This window comes from Brassica napus, chromosome A9 (assembly GCF_020379485.1).
Source record: "Brassica napus cultivar Da-Ae chromosome A9, Da-Ae, whole genome shotgun sequence".
Lineage (NCBI taxonomy): Eukaryota > Viridiplantae > Streptophyta > Magnoliopsida > Brassicales > Brassicaceae > Brassica > Brassica napus.
The window spans coordinates 16,396,516-16,420,590 of record NC_063442.1 but is presented as its reverse complement, the minus strand read 5'-3'; the positions used below and the strand labels follow the sequence as shown (position 1 = coordinate 16,420,590).

The 24,075-nt window shown below is 38.4% G+C and overlaps 6 protein-coding genes and 1 pseudogene across 7 annotated transcripts; 4 read left to right on the top strand and 3 right to left on the bottom strand.

Moving 5' to 3' along the window:
• Nucleotides 1-506: 506 nt before the first annotated feature.
• Nucleotides 507-3,718, bottom strand: LOC106414135 (stemmadenine O-acetyltransferase-like). Its single transcript, XM_022691760.2, has one exon. The coding sequence runs from the start codon at nt 2,109-2,111 to the stop codon at nt 732-734; it is 1,380 nt and encodes a 459-aa protein (XP_022547481.2). The 5' UTR covers nt 2,112-3,718; the 3' UTR covers nt 507-731.
• A 233-nt stretch (nt 3,719-3,951) lies between these two features.
• LOC106415874 (F-box protein SKIP14) lies at nt 3,952-7,158 on the top strand. Its single transcript, XM_013856687.3, has 3 exons — nt 3,952-5,110; nt 5,181-6,905; nt 7,003-7,158. The coding sequence occupies exons 1-2, from the start codon at nt 4,430-4,432 to the stop codon at nt 5,670-5,672; spliced, it is 1,173 nt and encodes a 390-aa protein (XP_013712141.1). The 5' UTR covers nt 3,952-4,429; the 3' UTR covers nt 5,673-6,905; nt 7,003-7,158.
• A 421-nt stretch (nt 7,159-7,579) lies between these two features.
• LOC106413887 (mitotic spindle checkpoint protein MAD2) lies at nt 7,580-8,932 on the bottom strand. The gene is made up of 6 exons (XM_013854623.3): nt 8,724-8,932; nt 8,503-8,633; nt 8,297-8,417; nt 8,110-8,213; nt 7,902-8,023; nt 7,580-7,813 (listed from the first exon to the last, which is right to left on the bottom strand). The coding sequence occupies exons 1-6, from the start codon at nt 8,813-8,815 to the stop codon at nt 7,754-7,756; spliced, it is 630 nt and encodes a 209-aa protein (XP_013710077.1). The 5' UTR covers nt 8,816-8,932; the 3' UTR covers nt 7,580-7,753.
• A 707-nt stretch (nt 8,933-9,639) lies between these two features.
• On the top strand, nt 9,640-10,986 carry LOC106415661 (50S ribosomal protein L15, chloroplastic). Its single transcript, XM_048740742.1, has 3 exons — nt 9,640-10,151; nt 10,325-10,476; nt 10,569-10,986. The coding sequence occupies exons 1-3, from the start codon at nt 9,698-9,700 to the stop codon at nt 10,800-10,802; spliced, it is 840 nt and encodes a 279-aa protein (XP_048596699.1). The 5' UTR covers nt 9,640-9,697; the 3' UTR covers nt 10,803-10,986.
• A 6,620-nt stretch (nt 10,987-17,606) lies between these two features.
• LOC111200987 (protein NIM1-INTERACTING 2-like) lies at nt 17,607-18,445 on the top strand. The gene has a single exon (XM_022692730.2). The coding sequence runs from the start codon at nt 17,972-17,974 to the stop codon at nt 18,335-18,337; it is 366 nt and encodes a 121-aa protein (XP_022548451.1). The 5' UTR covers nt 17,607-17,971; the 3' UTR covers nt 18,338-18,445.
• Nucleotides 18,446-18,645: 200 nt separating this feature from the next.
• On the bottom strand, nt 18,646-21,201 carry LOC111213384 (dihydrolipoyllysine-residue acetyltransferase component 4 of pyruvate dehydrogenase complex, chloroplastic-like). 2 transcript variants are annotated; one of them, XR_007316397.1, is made up of 7 exons: nt 20,187-21,201; nt 19,921-20,112; nt 19,729-19,816; nt 19,573-19,643; nt 19,406-19,489; nt 19,133-19,296; nt 18,646-18,877 (listed from the first exon to the last, which is right to left on the bottom strand). XR_007316397.1 is itself a non-coding variant. In XM_022715131.2 (6 exons), the coding sequence occupies exons 1-6, from the start codon at nt 21,087-21,089 to the stop codon at nt 19,192-19,194; spliced, it is 1,443 nt and encodes a 480-aa protein (XP_022570852.1). In that variant the 5' UTR covers nt 21,090-21,201; the 3' UTR covers nt 18,646-19,191. The 2 variants fall into 2 exon arrangements, 1 of the variants encoding a protein (XP_022570852.1); XM_022715131.2 differs by having other exon boundaries at nt 18,646-19,296.
• Nucleotides 21,202-21,314: 113 nt separating this feature from the next.
• On the top strand, nt 21,315-24,045 carry LOC125575668 (annotated as a pseudogene).
• The last annotated feature ends 30 nt before the right edge of the window (nt 24,046-24,075 follow it).

The window sequence follows — 24,075 nt, the reverse complement described above, 5'->3', positions numbered from 1 at the left end:
CTATAACAGAAAACGCGAATCCAAAATTTACAATAATATTTTTATACTGAGAACATATATAAATTATTCAAATATACATAATATGAACAAAACATTCGAGGTACTTTGAGTACCCAAAGGTCCAACAGAGATCCGCAGGTCCAAAAAAATCTAATAGGTATTTTTTCCCTAATCCCGAACCTCAACCTTTATTTCGTATTGGTTTGGTTTGTTTATCAAATTTGGATAAAATTTTCGTACTTAAGAAAGAGTTACCTAAGAGTGTATATAAAAAATCTCAAATAAACTTATTCATAAGTTATATAATTTTAAACAAATTTTTGTATTCAATATAATACGACTTTATAACATAATAATACACAATATACTCAAAATACTATCTCATATCTAACTTCGTATATAACCCATAAAACCCGTGTTTTCGAAACGCGGGTCAAAATCTAGTTTAAATTAAAATAATAATAATTTATACCAACAAATTAATTAATTAAGCATCATTTATCATTATACTTAACAGTTAACACCAATTAAAAACAGATTTGATTATTGGGAAGACAGTTTTCACTATAGTAGAAAATCTAATATTGTACATGGTTTGACATTTTGTCAAAAAAACATTATTTTAATTTTATACATTTAATTACTTCGGCTAGAATTGAACATCCAAAACCTCAGTACATAACCAATTCAACAAAAGAAATCCGGTTTACATCACTAAACCGGACTCATAATCAGAGAACATGGAGAAAAGGCTGGATCACACTAGGATTCACAGAAGCAAAATCAAGCAACTCTCTATCTTCTTCAAAAAGCTTCATCTCTTGCTCATTCAAATTCACCCACGCTTCAATCCCACCGCCTTCTTTCGTGTCAACAAGCGCCACAATGTTCTTCTGTCTAACTGAAGGAAACGCAAACCAAACCGGTTTACCCCAACCGAAATCAATTTCATACAAACCGAACCGACACGCGCTCGTCAAGATGTAGAAATCAAAACCTCCGCTCGCGATCATATTCCCCGCTTCTTTCTGGTAGTTACAGATGACCTCCGTCGCGTCTCCGTTTCCGACAAGCTTTGGTATGTGGTCATCTCGAAACCTCTGTTTCGCTCTTCGTATCTCCGCGACCAAAGTCTGAAGCTTTCTCTGTTTCTCTCCTTCCTCTGCTTTCGCCGCAAAGTAGCTCACGAGGTTCCCGATCGAGTTCTTCGTGAACGGAGGAGAGACGCGAGAGCGTAAGCTAGCGGAGTTCGCGAGGATCGACGGTTTCGAGGTTCTTGAAACCGTTCTTGTTGCTTTCATCGCAAGTTTCCATATAAAAGCTGAAACAGCTTCGACTCTTGTGGGTTGAGTAACTTCAAAGCTCGAAGCTTTCGCTTGCAGAGCTTCGATGCTCGAAGAATCGAAGACGAATCTCTTCGAGAGAGTCTGGTTCATCTTGATTTCCGGCTCAACGACCGGAGCAGGGGAAGTCTCTGAGAAGTTACCAGGTGGGAAGATCTTGAGAGTGTCGAAAACAGGGGATCCAACGGTTTTGATCGATCCTTGGGAAGTGATTGCAGACCAGCTCTTCATGAATAAGCCCACGGAAGTTGCGTCGGCGAGTTTGTGAGAGACGCAGACTCCTATAGCCATGCCTCCGCATTTAAAGAACGTTGCTTGAGCGAGAAGCAATTTGGTTCTTGCTTCTATTGAATCAACTGATGTTGGAATCAGCTGTTCTAACATCTCCGAAGAAGGCTCTTGTAGGAGGTTTGAAAGCGGGGAGTTAACTTGTGCTTCAAGGAAGTCGGCGCCCGAGTCGTTGCAGTTGATGCTTGTGTTGCCGTTGAGCCGCCCAGAGAGAGGGTAGAAGTGAGTTAAGGTTTCGGATAAGGACTTCTTGAGGTTCAGCAGCTGTTCAGTTTGTTTGATTCTGTAGTTAGCTGAGTAGAAGAACAACATGGGGCCGAAGATCGTTGGACCGAGCTGTTCTAGAAGAGAGAGTTTGAAGTTCTTTAAATGGTTTGGAGTTGGAGATGATGGTTTGATGATGTCTCTGGAGATCACTTCAACTCTTGTTGTGAGACTTTTCTGGTGAAAACTTCTGATGAAAGACCGAGCAAGAGTCATCGCTGTTTCTTTTGGTTTCTGTTTTAGGTGTTGTTGTTAGATGAAGAAGAAGAAGAAACCTTTTGTAACAGACAGTTTTAACAGACATAAGCCAAAGATTCTTGCAGGAAAATGCCAATAGATCCTCTGTACACTAAAAAACAAAATTGTTTTCCAGAGTGAGATCATCATAAATCATATAATATTAGAGTAAACTAAATGACTTTCAGACAATATAAAATTTGTGTCTTATGTTTACACGAACAGAAGTATACAGACAGACAAATCAAGAACTGAAAGAGGACAAACATCTTGGCTAACATCTCTCAAACTGTATACTACCTTTCAGGCGTAAAGACCAGCAAAAAAAAAAAAAAAAATCAAAAAGTGCAAAAAAAAACTATTACTTAGCCATTTGATAACAATCTCCTCTTGCTGTCTCCAGGTTTCTCCATTCTTCTTCTTGGTATCCTCTTCATTTTGCTGATCTTCTTGAAACTTGCGCGAACATTCTGGATTTGTATCAGATAAAACCTTAAGAACGTTCTCAGTCAAGTTCTTAACAGTCTGATTCCAATGGCTACTACCGTTTTTCTCTAGAGCCGGAAACACTATCGGTAAAATGATTCTACTGTTCTGTCTCACCAAGTCACTGACATGATCATTGTTCCATAAGTATAGAGCCCGTTCCGCTACATAAACACACACAAGCAGTAAGATTCATGTAACAGTTACAAAAAACGGTAAGTGAAACTAACTTGGACCTGAAAGTAATAGCTGCTCAAGCACTGAGCAATTTGGCGAAAGAGCGGAACCATACACCGTTCAAACTCGGTTACTTGAGTAGCTTCCAAGATCTCCTCCAATTCATTCAAGAACATGATTTCTTTGAACTATTGTTTTGAGAAACTCTCTCTCTCCTTCTGATCTTCGGAATCGAACAAATGCAATAGATTGAGAACGAATGTGGGATCGATGTATTTCTTGGATATCTTGGCGTCTGTGTTGGGAGATGCAACGCGAGTCTTAGAAGGAACTCGTAAACAGTCTGCAAGTGAGGCCAAGAAGGGTTCAAAGATCCTTCTTCTGCTTCTTCCAAATCCAATCCTGCATGTGTTTTGTTCTTCTTCCATTGTTGGTGAGTATTACTACTACTAAAGAGGTTGCCCAAACAAAAAAAAGAAGAAGAGATTAGCCGAAACGATCTCCACAGCTTCTTGAATAACTGATTCAGGGAACTTCGCATTCCCTGAAGAGATAACATATTCAAGAAGTGTTTGCCTTTTGATCTCTTTCTCCTTCAGGTTAACTTGAGGCTCCGCGGCGAAATCAAACACTACACAGCATAATCTAAGCTTCTCTGAGATGGAAACATCTTTCAACCTTGGCAATACCTCAACAGAAACACAATCTCCATTTGATGAACTTTGGCTTCTAACTTCATCATCACCTTGATGATGGCTGTTATCTGGAGCTTGGGATTCACCATTGTCCCAAAACTTAGCAGAAGAAGGTTTCTTAGGAAGCTTCCCAAGTATCTGCTTAAACATTTTTTCTTTCTTCTTTTCTTGTAACAGGACTCCAACAAAGAAAAACTATATTAATTACAAAAGTTAAGCTAAAAAACAAAAAGGTGTTTGCTGCCTGCCAAATTCGTTACTACTTATTAACCATATTTAAAGTTGAGATAATGTTAGTAGTAAATCAGATATCCAAAATTTGTCAGACAAATCAAACAGCGAGTCAGAATTACAGATGACTAAACAACTGACACGTGTCCATCTCCCTAAAGTCTTTGACGATTTCACCGTTACCCTAGACTTATAATCCCTTTGCTCCCTCGTAAAATCATCTCCACCGGAGATTTCTCTCGCACAAAATTTCCCGTCGTTTTCTCTCGCTCGACCAATTTCACCAACCCATTTCTCTCTCTAACTCTCTTTCATTCCCTTAACCAAGAAGGAAGAAACTTGCTTCGTCGTTTACATTCCCAATTCGAAAGTTTTTGAGATTTCCCCAGTCAAAAAAAAAAGAAGATCTTTGTTCATTTCGCAGCGAGGGTTTGGTTTAGTTCTTCGTGGGCAAAAAAGGGTTTCTCCAATTTACTCAATCTGATAAGAAAGTCTTCGTCTTTATCCCATTTCAGTTTCGATTTCTTATTACTTTCTAAAACAAAGGAAGCTCTGAAAATTTTCAGTGCCTATTATTTTTTTTCTGAAATCAAAGAGTCTCCTTTCTCCGTAGATCTATCATTGTCCGGATCTGATCTTGGTTTCTACCTTTTTAGGTATTCTCTGTACAAAGTGATTTTAGGTTTTTTCAAGTGTAGGCTTTTAGGAATGGCGTTGAATTTTTCACGTAGACACTTTTCTTCCCATCTATCTGATGAATCAATGAAGATAGCCAATGGGTATGGAGATTCAGCTTCTGTTGACATACTTGATGTTTTGCCCTCTGATCCGTTTGGAATGGATATCAACAATACTTTCACCGCTATCACTGGATGGCTTGAGGATCTGGAGGTTGATTGTAGCCGGTATGGGAGAGATGAGATTTGGGTTGGTGATGGGAGCCACCAGCTCTTTGCCGGGTTGAGTTTCATTTGGAACAATGCAATGCGGTTTCAGGAGTTTCCAGAGAGAAATGTGTACACTAATGGTGCTTTCTTATCCACTAGTAGTGTGGATGAGGTTGGAGAAAGCAGTGGTCGCTGCACCACCAATGAGAATGCACAGGTTCATCCAGCGTTTGGTTTTTGTCTTTATCGCTTGGGAGTGAAGGATCTTCTTTCAGCGAGTATGGTTTGCAAGTCTCTGCACACGACCGTCTGTGATGACTTGCTTCTGTGGAAACATATCCACATTTGTCAGCCGTTGAGTGAGAAGATCACTGATGAGGCTCTCCTGCAGTTAACCGAGCGGGCTCAGGGCACTATGCAGTGTTTGAGGCTCGTGGATTGCTCGAGAATTACAGATGATTCTCTTAAGCAGATCTTGGAGCGTAACCCACAAGTAGTTAAGGCGAGTATTAGCCAAATCTGTAAGCTTTTTTATATATTATTTAAGCCTAATATTGTTTTGTGATTGGCAGCTTGGCGTGTCTGGATGCACAAGGATCACTATCGATGGCGTTTTGAGCATCTTGAGAGATCTGAACTCTGCGGGAAAGCCTCAAGTGAAGCAGTTAGAGATCGGTGGCATCTTTGGAGTTACTAAAGATCACTACGATGAATTGTTTGGCTTGTTAGACGTTGACAACAATGTGGAGCAGTCTATACCGAAGCCGCGTTTTTACCATAGAGGAGACTCCTCATGTGTGTCCTGCGATGATGATGACAGGGTGCTGGATATTGAGATGTGCCCAAAATGTCAGAACGCTAGGCTTGTGTATGACTGTCCAGCAGAAGATTGTAAAGGGAAGGAGGAATGTCGTGCTTGTTCTCTTTGCATACAGAGGTGTTTTCAGTGTGGTCGGTGCATCAATGACAGTGAATACGAAGAAACGTTCTGTCTGGAGTTTTTGTGCGCTGATTGTTCGAAGCAGTCCCCTAAGTTACCTCTCGAGGTGGAAAATTCCATCTGAGCGTTTCTTGTCACTCTGGATTGAATGGCTCAGCTCTTCATGAGTGTGGTGTAGTTTGTGGGAATGTGTCTGCTGCCCATGGATGTAGGTGCCATAGTATCAGATGTAGGTGTCTGTACATATATTAATATGTTTATTTTGGATTGTGGAAAGTCAGAATTAAAAGAAAAGAATCATCGAATAGGAATATGGAAGTAAGAAGCAGAGTAGTTTTGGTGGGTGAAGAGTAGACAAGAAGAGTTTGTCATGGCATAGTTAGAGAGATTAAGTTAGAAAGACTACGCGAGATGGGTAAGTTAGAAAGAGGTGTTGTAATGTGATGAAGGACAAGGTTGGTGTATGCTATCTTGATGAGTGGGGCTTAATTGGTTTTGAGAAAGGTCAGGATAAAGAAAAAAGATTATGTAAAAAGGAAAAGCATTGATTTGTCGTCTGCTTTTGTGGGTTGGAGTTAAGAACACGAGATGGGTCTTTCTTACTCTACTATAAGTTAGAAAGAAAGAAGTAAGAGTAGTGTGATGAAGGACAAGGTCGGCGTATGCTATCTTGATGAGTGGGGCTTAATTGGTTTTGAGAAACTTCAGGGTAAAGAAAAAAGATTATGTAAAAGGAAAAGCCAAGAAAGAGTGGCAGTAGTGTGATTTGTCATCTGCTTTTGTGGGTTGGAGACTCAGAGAAGAACACGAGAAGACTCTTTCCGACACTGCTATAAGTTGGAAAGAGGTATAGTAGTGTGAGGAACAGGTCGGTGTCTGCTATATTGATGATGTGGCTGAGTTAGTTTTTGAGAAAAGTTCCGGATAAAGGAAGAGTCTCAGTAGTGTGGTTCGTCATCAGCGTTTGTGGGTTGCAGTTGGGAGTTGGAGTGGAGACTTAGAGAAGAGTCTTTCCAACTCTGCTATAAGTTGGAAAGAGGTAGTTAGTGTGATGAAGAACAAGGTTGGCGTCTGCCATCTTGATGAGTGTGGCTAAATTGGTTTTGAGAAAAGTTCAGGATAAAAGGAAAAGCCAAGAAAGAGTCTCTTTAGTTTGATTTGTCATCTGCTTTAGTGGGTTGGAGTTTGGATTTGGAGAATTGCAGAAGAAGAGTTTGGGATTGTTGAAGCCATAAAAGGGAAACAATGAGTTCTACATGTTAGATTAAGAACCAGAAGATCATTTGCCCTAATATGTTTTGAAGAACATGGTTAGTCTGCATTCTTGACAGTCATCATAAACTCCATTTAAATGAAGGTAAATTTGCATATATCCATAGATATGATCTCTGGTCTCTTAGACGTGCTTCTCAAACATGATACTGACTCCAGGACGGTGTTTTTTTTTCTATCAGGTGTGATCTGTGCTCAATGGAGATCGTTTTCAACTGTCTAGAAACTATTTTCGTGCAATAAATATGTTCGTTTTCCTCTTTGTTGAACAATTGTCGTTTTGGATTAAGACATCTATTTGTTATAAAATAAAATAAAAAAATGTTGACTTTGGATTATTTTCTGTTCATGCAGCCCAGTAAACAAGGTAAATACTAAGCTATGCTGAGTTAACAGGATTGTTTGTATAATTTTCATCCTCTAATCTTTGTATGAGACTTTTTTCCAATTGCTTTTTTTCTTTAAGCGAAGATGAGCAAAAAGTAAAAACATGTTTGTTTCAGACAAGACTCGTTCTGATTGATTTCTATTAACACTCCATCTCCAACATCATGGGAGATAAATAGTATGGTTCGGAACATAGACAATACTGGTGATCTTCAACCTGGTGTCTTTTTTTTTGTAATTTTCAACCTGGTGTCTTGTACCAAGGGATGAGATGAGGGAACAACCACTAACGAAAAGCTAGAAGAATTATTCAAGGATATGTTTTGTTTCTTTTGTAAACATAATGTTTAATGCAAGAAGGGACAGAGACAATGAGAAAGCTGATAACTATTCAACAACAAAGGTTTATTATTCTCGAAACAATCCGGAAAGAAGAAAAACAGGAAACAACATAGGTGAATAAAGGATTCACTTTGACATTCAAGAACATGAGAAAAGGAAAACGCTGGCTGAGCAGAGCAGAGCAGAGCAAGAGACTTGGTGCTACTACTCTTCTTCATCCCATTCGTCGTTCTTGTATGAGACGAGGGTGTCCACTTTGTGAATCTGCAAAGAAGCAGAACAAAAACCAATGCGGTGGTTAGTAAACATTTCAAAGTGAACGTAGTCAGGTTTCCTACTTCTTGTTCTTTACCTTGGTATCAAAAGCGTGTAGCTTAACCATCTGTGGATTAGCAATCAACTTCGGATCGCTTTCGACCCATGTGAATGGAACAGCTACATCCGTGTCCGTATACGCCAATACATCAAACACACCTAGACATACACAATCACAATGAGAAAATCAAATAGACACACACAAATGATCACTTTGGTTTCTAAGAGTTTGGTGGTTCACTTACAAGGTTCATCAAGACAAGGCAAGTAAGTAATGCTGGAAGCAACCTGTCTCATGATAGCTTGGATCTCCCTCATGATCTCCTTATCACTCTTCTCCCTCGACACACTGAAAAAAACCAAAAAAAAAATCAAGATTCATATTCCGAAAACAAAATTTCAAAAACAGTATCAACAAAAAAAAGAACTAACCCTTTCTCAACAACTTCAGAATCAGTCTCAATACGGAAGTTCCACCTCTCCAAGACTTCACCAGTAGCTTTACTCATTATCACCAACACCACTCTCTGCAACTTCCCAGCTTCGAGCCACTCTTTATAACACCACAAAACAAAATCAGCCTCTATTAACCTCTCTCAATACTCAAACACAAGAAAGAAAGAATCTTTAATTTTTACCGGAGATCTGAGAAGTGAGATTGGACAAGAATGATTTGACGGATTCGTCTTGCGTAAGCAACATGGGAAGACCATACTTCTTCACTTTCGCAAAGCTTTCCTCTGGGTATACTGCTCTATTGTACAGTATACTATACACAAAATCGATTCAATTTCATTTTTTAACTTCGGATAAAAATCCCCAAAATTGAAAATTGAAATCGATTGATATGCTCTCTCACCTATTGGCAGCGTAACAGAAGAACTCGCTGACGATGGCGGCAGATCCGTGCAGTGTGATGATGTCTTTAGCAGCTGCTGTTTTGGAAGCCATTGATGCGATTCAGAAAACGATTTTGTGATTTGAAAGCAAATGAAATTGGGAAGCGTCGCTTAGGGTTTTTGATTTAAAAGAATGTAACTCGAAAAAAGAAGATATAAAAGGAGCGTAACGGCTAGTCTTATGTGGAAATGCACTTACAACGGCTACTTGCTTAATTGTACTTCTTAATGTTATTATTCATTCATTGCAATATAATTGGGAACTAGCAATGATATATTTCTAGTTATTATTAACAAACAAAAGATGGGAGAAAATATCTATCAAGTAGCCAACGAAATCGATCTTGATATTTAATCAGATACTGTTTCTGTCAAATCATAGTAGGATTTTGCAGGAATATGTTTTGTTTTGGTTTAGTTGAAAACACCGATTTTTACAAATTATTAAACTGTGACTTTCAAGTTGACAAAAAAAAAATTAACTGTAACTCTAACGTTTATTGCTTTTTTACTTAATTAATCCTTTGATTGATGTATCTAATGTTGTTAAATGTTTACTAATACAAAGAATTTTCCAAACTAAAACTATATAAGGTGTTGTATGTATAAACATAGAAATCTTTTATAAACAAATTACTTGTTATGTAAAGAAAACTGATTACTTGTTAATATGTTTATGTTCTACATGACTGAGGTTTTGATAAAACAAAAAGCAAAAAAAACATGACTGAGGTCTGAGGGAATGAAGTGGGTTGGTTGATTGAAGATTCACTTGTAGTTTCAATAAAACATCAAATGGGCCAAATTGTATGAAAAGCCCAGTAAACAATTGTGTCCAACCTTAAACGCCGCCGTTTCATTCTAGTTTCTCACGAGAGTGATCTCTATCTATCGGCATCTTATCCTTGAAGCTTTTCATATCCTTGTGCCCTCCATGGCTGTTCCTCTCTCTATCTCATCAAACTCTCTCCTCTCCCGCCAATGTCACCGTCTCTCCTTCCCTTCCTCTTCATTCAAGGGCAATGTAAGCGTCTTAGGAGCAAACCCATCTCAGATCCTCTCTCTAAACCTCCACTACAATCGTAGAATTGGAAAACAACAGCAAATCGCGAGACCTCTCGTCGTGATGAACCAAACGGCTGCTGCTTCTTCTTCGCCGGGAGCAGTAAGTTCAGAGAGGTTTCGGCTCGATAACCTCGGACCCCAACCTGGTTCGAGAAAGAGGGCGAAGAGAAAAGGTAGAGGTATCTCCGCGGGGCAAGGAGCTAGCTGTGGGTTCGGTATGAGAGGTCAGAAGTCACGGTCTGGTCCTGGAATCATGAGAGGTTTCGAAGGAGGACAAACCGCTCTTTATCGCCGTCTTCCCAAACTTAGAGGAATCGCCGGAGGTAAAAGTTTTTCCCTTTGTTTTGATATGTCAAAGTATCGAACTTTTGTGTAGACTAAGTGTTCGATGAAATGTCTCAACTAGAAGAGGCTCTGTCTAATTCAAGTTTGTAGTTAGTGTATAGAGAGAGATCTTTCTTGTTTCCTGATGTAATAGTTGCGTTGCTTTGAACAGGTATGCGTGCAGGATTACCTAAGTACGTACCAGTGAATCTCAAAGACATTGAAACAGCTGGGTTTGAAGATGGAGATGAAGTGTCACTAGAGACACTGAAGCAAAAGGGTTTGATCAATCCTTCAGGGAGGGAAAGGAAACTCCCTCTTAAGGTTCGGTTCGTCTACCCGATAGAAAAGAAAAAATAATAATATATACTGCTTTCTTCTTTATTAAAACGCTTTTGTTTGGTATTGGGTTTCAGATTCTGGGTACTGGAGAACTTAACGTGAAGCTCAATTTCAAAGCTCGTGCGTTCTCAACATCAGCAAAGGAGAAGCTTGAAGCTTCAGGTTGTACACTCACTGTGTTGCCCGGAAGAAAGAAATGGGTGAAGCCATCTGTTGCTAAGAACCAAGCACGAGCAGATGAATACTTTGCTAAGAAGAGAGCTGCTGCAGCTGAAGCAGCTGCTTCAGAACCTGCAGCTTCTGCTTAAACTTCTTCATTTTCAAGCTCTTCAATGTTGTAAAGCTACAGAGATAATTTAGCTTTGTCTATGAGAAGCGTTCCTTAATCTACATTTCCTTTTTTTCTCTTATGTATGTTGAAGAACTTTGCAGTTTGTTGTTTACATTATTTTTCAATCTCCAACAAAATGTTAAGAATAGGTTACTATTTCATGAGTTTCCCCTTGCAAGAGAGCCATCAAGATTCATCATCAATGAAAGCTCTTCTTCTTCGGATACCACGTCTTTGAGTTCTAGGCTCTTGTTCCTCAGAAGACTGATTGTTCTTCTCAGCCAGCGTGCAGCGAGTTGTCTCAGCCAGCATGCAGCCAAAGCTAAGATTGAACAAAGCAGAACCATCAAGTTTTTGGCTGGTCTTAATGAGAAATATTCTATCATTCGTAGTCAGATTCTCATGAGAAAGTTTCTTCCTGATCTTGCGGAGATTTGTAACATCTTAGACCAAGATGATAGCCAACGCCAGTTCAACTCTGTCATCGCTCCCGCTGCCTTTCAAGTTAGTCATGGCACACCTCAGCCTACTGTGCTGCATGTGTCTTCTAACTCTGCTCCGCTGCTTCACTTGGTGGTGATTCAAACGCTTCTCAACAAGGCGCGGTGAATGCTTTTCAGAGGAAACCTGGCCCAGTTTGTGCTCACTGTGGAAACACTGGTCATGTCATTGATCACTGTTACAAGCTCCATGGATATCTAGTTGGTTGGAAGAAAGGAAGATCAAACACTGATAGGTCTTCTCAGCCAAAGGCTCCTATCGTTGCAGCTAGTGTTGCCGTTCAGGATTCACCCTCAGTTGTTTTTGGTCTTGATAATCTTGTTGGCAAGCTGAACAAGGACCAAATTCAGAATTTTATTGCCTACTTCAGTTCTCAGCTTCAACATGATCGTGGTGCTGCTTCTCCTTCTGTGTCTCAGCCCACTGACTACTCTTGTATATCTTTCTCCTCTTCCACATTCAGCTTTATTAAAATTCTAAGTGTCACTAAGTGTGTCACTGATAAGCACACATGGATCGTAGACTCTGGTGCAACTCACCACGTTTCTCACGAACGTGATGCTTTCCATAACCTTGATACTTCTGTTAATCATTTTGTGAATCTTCCAAATGGTTCAACACTCAAGGTTGGTGGTATCGGTCAGATCATCATTGATACTACTTTGACCCTGCAAAATGTTCTGTTTATTCCACAATTCAGACTCAATCTTCTGAGTGTCAGTTTGACTTCTGATATTGGCGCTCAAGTGATCTTTGATTCTAGTTCTTTTACCATACAGGATCCTATCAGGGGGTCGATGATTGGAAGCAGTAAACAGATTGAGAACATGTACGTCCTGGATGTTGCTGATACAAGTGCTGCAACTTCTGTTTCTTCTTTTTCCTTTACTAATAATGTTGTAGATGCTTCCGTTTGGCACCAACGTTTTGGACACAGTTCTTTTGAGCGTATAGAACTTCTCTCTGATGTACTTGGATTTTCAAAGACAACAAATAAAGGATTGATGCATTGTGAAGTCTGTCATCGTGCTAAACAAAAGAAATTGTCTTACCATTTACATCCTAAGCTGTGTTCTAAACCATTTGAACTACTTCACATTGACGTCTGGGGGCCGTTCTCTGAACCTTCACAGGAAGGTTATAAATATTTCCTCACCATAGTTGACGATCATACTCGCGTCACTTGGATTTACCTCCTCAAACAGAAGAGCGATGTCTTGACTATCTTCCCTGACTTCATTCGAATGGTTGAAACACAATATGATGCGCATATCAAGTCGGTTCGTGTTGATGACACCCCTGAGTTACGTTTTGATGCTCTTTACAAAGCGAAAGGCATTGTTTCCTATCACTCATGCCCAGAAACTCCCAAACAGAACTCTATCGTGGAGCGCAAGCATCAGCATCTTCTTAACGTAGCCAGAGCTCTTCTCTTCCAATCTGGTGTTCCTCTCAGTCATTGGGGAGACTGCGTTCTCACTGCTGCCTTCTTGATTAACAGAACACCTTCTCTTGTTATTGGAAATAATACTCATTTTGAGATGCTCACATCTAAGGCTCCTGATTACTCCAATCTCAAAACGTTTGGATGCCTTTGCTATGCTAGTACTTCTCCTAAGGGCCGTCACAAGTTCCAGGATAGAGCACGAGCCTGTGTCTTCCTTGGATACCCATCTGGCTATAAAGGGTACAAGCTTCTTGATGTTCAGAGTAATGAGATATTTATCTCTCGGAATGTGGTCTTCTATGAGAATCTCTTTCCGTTCCTTCAGTCTACTCCTGTTGCAGACCAAGATAAGTTCTTTCCTCACTTGTATACTGATGTACCAGTTGCAGACGTCTCTCCTGATGTACCGTCTTCCTCAACTGATCCTTCTGTGATTGAAACTACAGAACCCTCTACACGCAGAGTGTCTAAGCCTCCGCGTTACCTGCAAGATTATGAATGCAACTCCGTTACTTCATGTACAGAACATCCTATCTCAAACTTCCTGTCTTATGAAGCTCTTTCAGATCCTTATCAGATCTTCATCAATGTCGTTAATAGCATTCCTGAACCTCGTAATTTTGCTCAGGCTTGCAAGTTAAAGGAATGGTGTGATGCTATGGGAGTTGAAATCACTGCTCTGGAGGAGAACAACACTTGGTTGGTGTGTTCCTTACCTGAAGGAAAACGAGCTGTTGGTTGCAAATGGGTTTTTAAGGTCAAACTGAATGCATATGGTACTCTAGAGAGATATAAAGCGAGACTTGTTGCTAAGGGTTATACACAACATGAAGGAATAGACTGTCGAAACCTTTTCACCCGTAGCCAAGCTCTCTACTGTCAAGTTGCTTCTCGCTGTTGCTGCTGCAAAGAACTGGTCGCTGTCTCAACTTGACATTTCAAATGCCTTTCTCAACGGTGACTTAGACGAGGAAATCTACATGTCCTTACCACCAGGATACTCACCTAGACAGGGGGAATCTTTCCCTCCTAATGCTGTATGTAAGCTGAAGAAGTCACTTTATGGTTTGAAACAAGCCTCTCGTCAATGGTTCTTGAAGTTTTCTGAGACATTGTTGCAGTTGGGATTCACTGTTTCTTCCGGTGATCATACCCTTTTCCTCAAGCACTCTGAGAACACTTACATGGCAGTCTTGGTCTACGTTGATGATATCATCATCGCATATGTTGTGACAAAGCCACAGCGCTCCTTAACGAAGCTCTTCAAGCCTCCTTTAAGCTACGTGACTTAGGAACTCTGAGATACTTCCTTGGTCTGGAAATCGCTCAGTCTTCTTCAGGGATTTCCATCTGTCAACGTAAATATGTGCTTGACTTATTGACCGACACTGGTCTACTTGGCTGTAAGCCTTCCTCAATTCCCATGGATCCCAGTGTTAAGCTATCTGTAGAAGATGGTGAGCTCTTACCTAACGCAGAGGTATATCGGCGACTTGTTAGAAAACTTCTTTATCTGACAACTCAGTAATTGATTAAATTATTTATTTTACATTGTAATAAAATATTTGTCGTATAATTTTTTCAGATGATTACATTCAGATATTCGTTCGGATTAAGATGATCTATTCAGATTTCAAATTTTTAGAGTTAAAAATTTTAATATGATTAAGATATTTACAAATTTCAATTTGAATTTGGTTTGGATCATTGCAGGTTCGAGTCAGGTTCGAGTTCATATACATATTTATGTAATGTTTTAACAAAAATCCAAATATACTTAATCCTCAAAATCCGAAAGTAAAAATAATATAAAAGATAAAAAATTGAATAATGTAAGACTAAATCCTTAAATTTACATAAAAATAGTTCAATTTAAATATTTAGATGGAGAAAAATAATTTATTTTTTAAATATTTTGAACATATTTTATTATTTTAGATATTTTCGTATAAATAAATATCTAATAGATATAAAATTTAAAATAATTAATATATTTAAGTATATAATTCTGTTTTAGATATTTTTTGTATCCAAAATATTTTCATATTAATTAATAAATATCTAATAGATATAAAATTTAAAATAACTAATATATTTAAGTATATAATAGTGTTATCCATGAGCTTGTTGACCATGTACAAACGCAATAAAGGACTTCTTGAGTCTGTTGAGGTTAGCACCAGTTTTATTACTACTTCTGAAGCGTTTTACTGTTGTTTGATATGATCAACATGCCTATTTAGATTACACATGATGAGATCTCTTATTATGTCATGGAGTATCATAAAACGCAGGTTATAGTCTCACTTCAAGAGCCATTTTGGAGTTTTGAAAACTGAAGATTCATGTGGGTATTGATAGGAACAAACCCCGATTGGGTCAGTAGAAGTTAGTCAGGGCAGGTTTAGGTACTAGGGCAAGGGGGGCGTGGGCCCAGGGCCCAATCTTTTTTTTTTGCATAATTAGTGTTAAAATGGGGCCCGATTTTGAAGAAAAAAATTAAGAAAGGGGGCCCAAAAATTTTAAATTATCCATAAAGTATATGTAATTTTTTTTTTGAAATTTCTTTTTGCCCAAAGACCCATAAATTACTTGAGCCGGCCCTGAAGTTAGAGCTACTTTCAGCAGTGGAAGCGGTCGTGTGGCTGAATGCATGGTGGCCTTTTGTTTATGTTTTGTGTATTGAAGCTCTGCAATATAGACAACTTTACTCTGCTGTAATTATTCCTTTGGGTTTCAGTTTACAAGCAAAAGCCATGTCTTAAAAAGGTTATTTTGTTTTTTTCATTTTTATCAAAGTAAATACAAATTATTTTTAATGTTATATATTTGTGCTAAAATATAATTATATAATTATATAATAATATGGTATTACTATTTTTCTTGCTTTTATTTTAATATTTAAATAAAACATAAAATATTATATTTTAAACTTTAGATTAAGGAGTTTGTATTTATGTTTCTAAAAATTTGATTTCTAATCATATAAACTAAAAATTTCTATAAAAGATAAATATTTTTTTTATCAATCTATAAAAGGTAAATATAATTATGGGTTTTTGGTATAAAACCAAATAAACCAAAAACCGATTATATAAACCGAACTCAATCAAGTTAGATATGATTCCAATATAGCTGCTAATTTTTATAAACTGGAATACTGAAAAACTGGAAAAACTGAAATCCTGATTGAACAAGTCTAATTTTCATACATGTTCATCCCGCGCACGGTGCGATTACAACATAAAATAAATAATTTTTGGAGTGGTGGTGTGCTTCAAAAGTTTGTTGTTGTTTTTGACTAATTAAAAAGTTTGTTGTTTGGTTTGTTTTGTGTCTTATTGTTCATTTATAATAGGTTCTCAACAATTGGTTTAGAGAACAATATCATTCTGTCGTTTTAGATCAGTATTTGACTTGCTTTATTTCCAATCACTGCATTTTCTTTTCTTCTGATCAATTAAGGAATTGGTTTATACTTAGGTTGGAGTACCGAAAACTGGATATTCAGTGATTCTAACTACCAAAATATTGTACATTACACATTTGCTAAAAAGAAACTAAATGAACAAAATAAAAATATTTAGCTTATAACTAAAATTTAATTAACGTTTTAATAATTTTGTTCATTATTCTACATATAATCTCAATAACAAAATAAAATAAAATTTAAATTTATTTTCAAATTTATAAACTTATAATCAGATCCTATATATCTATAAAATATATTTATTTATATACAAATAAAATAAATATTTTATAAAATTCTAGACATAGCCCGTGTAAACCCCTAGTTGTATATACATATAAGTCTCAAGTTATAACAATTCATAAATTTGTTTTTGTCATGTTAAGCATCTTCAAAAGAAATTCTATAACTTCAAATATAGAGTTTTTGCTCTCCAAAAAAAGATTTCAAATTTAGAGTTTTAAGAAGTTAAACTTCAAATATCACTACTCAAAACTCTAAATTTGAAGTTTCATCTTTTTATTTGCATCTTGGTCCTTATAATTAATTATACGTCACATTTATGATTCTTAAGTATTTTCTCATTCATAGTTTTAATCTTTACAACTTTTGTATATTTTAAATATTTTAAATTTATTTTTATAAATTAGAATTTTACACATAAAAGTTTTTTTTTAAATTAAAATAAGATTTATAATATTTTAAAAGAAGAATTAGACAATAATAATATTACAAAAGAAACTTAATAAACAAATTAAGAAGATATATACATGAAGACATAATTATTACACAAATTTTAATATTACAACAATACTAATAGTCTAGTAATTGTTTTTGGAATTTATAAAATATTGTCCAAACAAATTTTGTATAACCGAAAATAGAGAATTAATAAAATAATTTTATGTAATAATGTGATATTTTTCTTGTTGTTTAATATTTAATTATGAATATCTGTTTATAATTTTATATTTTAGTGTAAAATTCTACTAATTAATATTACTATAATATTTTTATATATGTGCTAGTTATCTACAAATTTTTTATGAATTTATATTAATTATAAAAAATATAAAGAGCATAGTGTAAATTATAAATAATTTTGAAGTTTTGTTTTTGGACGGAAACACTTTTAAACTTCAAATATAAAATTTGCAAAATTTATAAAGAGTGTTTTTGGAGACGTTCCGAATAAACCAGTAACATGATTTTAAAAATGATAATACCAATATCATCATTAAGTTGTTTATATTATTCGGAAAACCATTGCAAATAACGCGTTTTTGTTTTGAAATAAAATTCGAATAAGACATCATGAATAAAATATTCGCAAAAGTACTTTTTTCCACGTTAACCACTATCACAATTGACAAGGGCTTGGTCTTTTCTAATGTTGTCTAGAAGTTCTTGGTCTTATATTATAAAATGATACGATCTTCTATTATAAAAATAAGCCGAACCAAATGTTCCACATGACTTCCATTATTCAAGTCCATTTACAGGCTACGTCATGGAGCTTATGCTTCAACGTCTCAACAATGATGTCATCATTAATCTTCATTAATCCGTACCGTTCATTTTATTTTGCCGTTGACCATATCGACCGTTCAATGTTAACACCGACGGGCCTATAAGAGTATCTTCATAGTTTAGCAAAACAAATATATCAGCAAAATAAATATTTTCCGGTCTGAACTGTACGACGCCGTTGCAGTTTCTTGTGCCTAACATGAGCTCGGAGATGAAAGAGGAACGCCGCGAAGAAGATAACGGTAAAGCTTGTGGTGATGAGTACAGAGGGAAATCGTCAACAGAAGTTGTACGTACGGTGACGGAAGAAGAGGTGGATGAGTTTTTCAAGATATTACGGAGACTACACGTGGCGACACGGACCGTGGCGAGAGTTAACGGCGGTGACGCTGAACGTGAGTTACCTTCTAAGAAGAGGAAACGGATTCAGAGTCTTGGCCTGAGGAGCTCATTGGATACTAACGAAGTTCAAGATGAAGAATCAGATGGAATAAATCGGGTCGGGCTACGGAATTTGGGTTTGGATCTTAACTGTCAACCGGAACCCGAAGCAGTTAAAATGTAATCCTTCTTCATAACTAAAATATTGTTCCAGTAATCTATTTTCAATTTAACTAAAATATTTTTTTATTAGCTGGTTCTAAAAAAAGTACTAAGATATTATCCAAGTTCAGATTCTGCTCTCTGATCGATTAGAAAAGTTATAGAATGAGACTTACGTGGTGTAAAAATAAAATGATTAGTCATATAATGATAAATTTTTGTCGGCCAAAAATTTCATTTGAAGAACCCAATCATATAATGAAGAATAAGACCCAATTATGTGCAACACAGACAATATATAAATTTTTTTCAGAAAAAACGCCAATAATATATAAATGATGATTTTAGAATAATGTTAATAAATTTCAGAGGTGAACTGATGATAGATAATGGGCGGCGTCTACTGAAATGATTATTCCGGGAAAACCATTTCAAAGCTGAAATTATTTGTGTAAAACCCAAAATGATTACTCCGGAAAAACCAAGACACAACACAGGTCCAAAACTACAGATACAAGTGAACCAATCTGCAAAAGAAAGAACAGGACTAAGAACAGTGTAAGAGCATCTCCAATGTAAAACTCCATTTTTTCCTCTAAAATGAAGTAAAAGTGCAAATAGAGTAAAATTGCTCCAACCCTACTCCATTTTCCACTCCATAATGGAGTGATGCACAAAAAAAAAATAGATTACTCCATTTATGGAGTAAATTTCATTATGGAGTGAGATATGGAGTTGGGTTGGAACATTCTTTACTCCATATTTACTTTTACTCCATTTTAGAGAAAAAAATAGAGTGGGGATGGAGATGCCCTAACAATCAAAACACTTCTTCTTTTTGTTTACTTGAGAAAAAAAACGGCTCATTGACTTGTACTACAAGGTCAAGCTATCTGGATTCTCAACGATCTTTGCAAAGGTTTGAAGGAAAGCAGCCAAATCAGCTCCGTAGACAATACGATGATCTGCTGTCACATTCACCTGGCAACACACAACAAAAGCCAAAGCTTATTTCTATTCACCAAACCCATGAGGCAGATAGATTCTTGACATTCTTAATAGAAACCAACAAAGTCAAATTCAGGCTTACCAGCATTTTGTTTTTCACACTGAAGAACCCATCCTTATCAGCAACTAGAGTTGGTTTCGAAGCTCCAACCGCCATTATAGCACCCTAGAGATTCGAGTTATAAACAAAGATAAGTTGGCTGAGTTGTAATCCCTGATCTTGTTGAGACTCATTGAAATTTCATATACCTGTCCTGGAGGAAGAATAGCATCAAATCTATCCACTCCAAACATACCGAGATTAGATAAAGTGAAAGTTCCTGCATTGAATACACATGCATCCTTAGCTCAGCACATACACGCTTCTCATTAAAGCATATGAACAGCTACTATTGAAGAAAGTACCAGAGTTGTATTCATGAGGTTGCAATTGCTTGCTTCTAGCTTTCCCCACCAGCTCTTTCCATTTTTGAGATAACAAGTACAAATCCAACTAAAAACAACCAACATGACTCGCACCAATCAGTAAGCGTAGACAAAAACCGTGTTCAACCACAAAGCTACCTACTTTCTACATCTCTCCACTGCATTGATTACCTTATCAGCATCTTGTAGAACAGGCGTAATCAACCCGCCATTGATGGCAACAGCAACCGCAACGTTAATGTTACTATTGTAACTAAAACTCTTCCCATCTTTGCAGCTAGCGTTCACCACAGGATGCTGAGCAAGAGCCATCCCTGCAGCTTTAACCAATAAAGCAGTCATTGTCACACCCTTTGGCTTCACCTGAAAAAAGAAAAGAAAAGAGATTAACATTTGCTGATACGAGTATTAGAACAATGTGTATGCGTTTTCATCACCTTCTCGTAGAGTGCGTCGAGTGCATCAGTGTTCACTGGGTAACCAACACGGAACGTTGGAACGGAGAGACTCTCAATCATGTTTTTGGATACTGCTGATTGCATTGCTGTGAAGGGGACGATGCTGGCGTCAGGCAATAGAGGAGGCGAGCTAGTGGTGGTAGCTTTAGCTGTTGGTGCTGGTGCAGCTGCAGGAGGAGGAGGAGGAGGAGGCGGTGGTGTCACGGTGGGAGCTAAACCAGCCGCCGCCTCCACGTCGGAAGCCGTGATCCTACCGAATGGTCCAGTTCCAGCAACGGATCCGATATCCACTTTGTGCTGCTTCGCGAGCTTCTTAGCATGCGGCGTCGCTACGGTTTTCCTCGGACCATCTGACGCCGCTGCCGCCGGAGAAGGCTGAGCGATCGCCGGAGCGGGGGATGAAGTAGCTGGAGGAGGAGATGGAACAACGGCGGAGGAGGAAGGTTTCGAGGCGGCTTTGTTCTTAGCTTCTTCGATTTCAGCCTCAGTCTCCGCCAGCAATCCGATTGCAGCGCCTACCGGAGCTGTTTCTCCTTCTCCGACGACGATCGCGGCGAGATAACCGTCGTAGAAGGTTTCCACGTCCATATCGGCCTTATCGGACTCAACAACGACGACACTCTCTCCTTTAGCGAGTTTCTCGCCTTCGGTTTTGATCCAGGAGACGATTTTGCCTTCCGTCATGGTGGAGGATAGCGCCGGCATGAAAATCTCGCGAATCTTGGATCGGATCGTCATTACTCGGCGGCGAGAAGACGGAGAGCGGAAAACGACGCGGCGGAGGGAAGGGATGGGAGCAGGGGAGACGGAGGAAGCGAATGAAATGGTGGATTTGGGATTGGATAGCGAAGCTGTTGATAAAAACGAAGAAGAAGCCGCCATTGTTGCTATTCGATAAATCACAGTGAGAGAGATCTGAGAGATTTAGAGGAGTGAAGTGGACGGAGAAGACGAGGTCGGAGTTCGTTAAGCGCCTTCACCTACATGTTGTATTCATTAATAAGTTAATAACTAATAAGCCTCGTTGTACCAATTGGTATTTGGTAACCGGAAAATTAAACCAGCTTATTTCAATTTAAAATTCGGGTTTTATTAAACCATTTATGGTGGATAACAAGCTGAACTAATTCCCGAGTCGCGCAAGTCGTAGCGAGGGAGAAAGAGGGGAAAACAAACCAACTGATTCCTATCGAGCACAAACCCTAATTTCGACGATCTGATGGAGAACGACAAGCAGATCGAATCTCACCACCGCAAGCACCACCGTTCGTCTTCACCGTCCGACGAGGCCGATAAATCATCGAAGCGGCACAAGCACCGTCATCACAAGCACCACCACAAGCGCCATCACCGACATCACCGTGATAAGAAGCGCGACGATGAGACGGAACTGATGGATGTTACTCCGATTGGAGATAGTCACGGCGGTGAGGATGACGTTGAGGAGGGGGAGATTCTAGATGAAGAAGGGCTCGCCAATGTTAAGACGCCAGATTCCGACGGCGAATCAGGCGAAATCAAATCCGATGAATTTCAAGGCGACGATCTGGTCTGTTCCAATCGCTCTTCTTACGTCTTTTTGCTCATAAATTTCCTGTTTATTTGGCTGAAATTCTGTTTGGATGCTGGGATAAGAATGATCTGATTGATACCAGAGTTTTTTATCCATACGCAACTTGTAGTAGACCTCAGTATCCAAACATCATTTATGCCTTTACATCAAGCTGAAATTTCCGCTTTATGATAAAAGTTTTGGTTTTTGAGAGTATTCTCTTTAGATAACGTGAGTGTTTCAATGCATATCTAAGAAAGAAGTTGCACTAGGCGTTCAATGGAGACTGATGGCGTTCCCTTGATTTGTAAGAACTGGTTTCGTGATTATGTAGATGCTTTTTTTTTTCATTTTTTTTTGTCATGTATGCTCATGAGTTTTGTATCTCATTTATCTCTTTTTCTGATAAATTCTCCGAAAATCTTGTGGCTGTGCTTGCAGACTGTCGATGGGGTTTCTGTTGCTCGGAATGCCGAGACTTCTAATGGTGTTCTAACTCGTGAATCTGAAAGGAAGGACAAGAGGTGGTATAAAGAGTATGGAGGTCCTTCAGACAGAGTTGGTAAGAGAAGTGATGATAATGGGAGGAGCTCACTTTCTTTGGAAAACTCTGAGGAGAAGCGTAAGAATAGTAACTGGTCTCCGACAAACAGCAGGCAGTCTAACGAACTCCGTGCTCGGAGTAGGTCTAGGTCACATGATCGGGAGAGGGAAATGTCAAGATCAAGGCTTGTTGCGGCGGATGAGTTTCCAGTCAGACGGAGACATCATGATCCGAGTAGGGATTATCTATATGACAGAGTTGAAGCAGGGAGAACTGAGGACAGTTATTATCGACGTGGGCGATATGGGGAAGATGACAGGCAATATGGTCGAGAAATCTTGGAAAGAGAAAGAAGTAAGGAGAGGGATATGGTCCGGGAGGGAAGCATACGAGATAAAGATTCAGAAAGAAGTAAACGGAGAGAGAGAGACAGTGAACGTAGGACGGAACAGAGAACGAGAGAGTAGGAGGATGATTGAGGTTGAGCGTGAAAGGCTGAAAGACTATGAACGGGTGCGTAGCATTGATAGGGATAGGAGAAGGGAAAGGGAAAGGGAAAGACGAGGTAGGAGCAGTGATTGGGATAGGAGAAGGGAGAGGAAGAAGATTATGTTCGAGACAGAGACAATGAAAGAGTAAGAGTAGAGATAGAACAAGGTATGAAAGTAGAGAGAGGAAGAGAGAAAAGGAAAGGGAGAATGACAAAGATAGGGACAAAGGAAGAGAACTCAAGACTGATAACGAGAAGTATAAAAGTGTTGATGTGGGCACGGGAAAGGTATTCTTTCAATAGTCCTAACCCTTGTGAATATTTCATTACAGATGATAAAGCTTTGTTATATTGTGTGGCTCCTAACTATTTTGCGATCACGTCCAGAAATGAGGATGCTCAAAATGATAATGACGAAGGAGTTATATGGAAATCTCCGGAGGAAGAAGAAGAAGAACTAAACAGAATCAAGGAGGAGAGTAGGAAGCGAATGGAAGCCATACTGGAGAAATATAAGAAGAAGCCCGATCAGCAAAACGAACTTTCTTCGCAGGATAAGGGGAAAGGTAATTCCCCATCCTTCATTGCAATCATTATACATAACGGCTTAAGCATGATGTTTTCAGATTATTTGTTCAAGTATGGACCTTCGTACTGTGGTTGGAGTTGTAAATAAAATTCTTCATCGGCCCGCTTTTATTTGGTTGTTAAGATGTAGTTCTTGAATCTTGGAAGTCACTTGCGTGTTGTGTATCAGACGACCCCTTAGGTTAACAAGGAACCTGTTCCTCTCAACTTGGAATGCGTGAATGGCTCTTTAGCAGAAAAGCTGCAGTTAGTTTTCAGTAGATTACGTTGATTGATTTCCACATGCACTTGTACAAAAAAATTATTGAGATTTTCAGCTTCCAGGCAGTCTCAGTTAGTTTTCTGTTCGTGGCAGATGATGTTAAAGAAAATGGTGCTCCAGATTCGGCTTCTTCCCCTATTGTCATAGCTGCTAATGCTGATCCAGCCAAAGATAACTCGGACATTTATGCTATAGATAGTGATGTTGCCAAAACATCATTAACAACTGGTGCGCCACCTACTATGTTTGGAATTTCTCACCCAGAGAGGACTTTAGCTCCAGCCGGGCTTGGCGAAGGTAGCCCGAAGGTGCGTTCACAAATGAAATATTTTTGTTTCTGTGGTATTGGTTTCGTGTGTGATTGTGAATATTTTTTTGTTTGTTTATATTATATAGTGGTGATGTTTCTCACATATAATTTGTATGGTGATA

What these genes read in the sequence shown, in the direction of transcription:
- LOC111213384 (XM_022715131.2), bottom strand. Translation starts at nt 21,089, where the DNA reads ATGGCGGCTTCTTCTTCGTTTTTATCAACAGCTTCGCTATCCAATCCC. An exon ending in TTCTACAAGATGCTGATAAG is followed by an intron (nt 19,817 to 19,920) that starts GTAATCAATGCA and finishes GGTTGTTTTTAG; the next exon opens with TTGGATTTGTACTTGTTATC. An exon ending in CTATTCTTCCTCCAGGACAG is followed by an intron (nt 19,490 to 19,572) that starts GTATATGAAATT and finishes TCGAATCTCTAG; the next exon opens with GGTGCTATAATGGCGGTTGG.
- LOC106415874 (XM_013856687.3), top strand. Translation starts at nt 4,430, where the DNA reads ATGGCGTTGAATTTTTCACGTAGACACTTTTCTTCCCATCTATCTGAT. An exon ending in GTAACCCACAAGTAGTTAAG is followed by an intron (nt 5,111 to 5,180) that starts GCGAGTATTAGC and finishes TGTGATTGGCAG; the next exon opens with CTTGGCGTGTCTGGATGCAC.
- LOC106415661 (XM_048740742.1), top strand. Translation starts at nt 9,698, where the DNA reads ATGGCTGTTCCTCTCTCTATCTCATCAAACTCTCTCCTCTCCCGCCAA. An exon ending in ACTTAGAGGAATCGCCGGAG is followed by an intron (nt 10,152 to 10,324) that starts GTAAAAGTTTTT and finishes TGCTTTGAACAG; the next exon opens with GTATGCGTGCAGGATTACCT. An exon ending in AAAGGAAACTCCCTCTTAAG is followed by an intron (nt 10,477 to 10,568) that starts GTTCGGTTCGTC and finishes ATTGGGTTTCAG; the next exon opens with ATTCTGGGTACTGGAGAACT.
- LOC106414135 (XM_022691760.2), bottom strand. Translation starts at nt 2,111, where the DNA reads ATGACTCTTGCTCGGTCTTTCATCAGAAGTTTTCACCAGAAAAGTCTC.
- LOC111200987 (XM_022692730.2), top strand. Translation starts at nt 17,972, where the DNA reads ATGAGCTCGGAGATGAAAGAGGAACGCCGCGAAGAAGATAACGGTAAA.
- LOC106413887 (XM_013854623.3), bottom strand. Translation starts at nt 8,815, where the DNA reads ATGGCTTCCAAAACAGCAGCTGCTAAAGACATCATCACACTGCACGGA. An exon ending in TCTCACTTCTCAGATCTCCG is followed by an intron (nt 8,418 to 8,502) that starts GTAAAAATTAAA and finishes GGTGTTATAAAG; the next exon opens with AGTGGCTCGAAGCTGGGAAG. An exon ending in TCTGAAGTTGTTGAGAAAGG is followed by an intron (nt 8,214 to 8,296) that starts GTTAGTTCTTTT and finishes GGTTTTTTTCAG; the next exon opens with TGTGTCGAGGGAGAAGAGTG.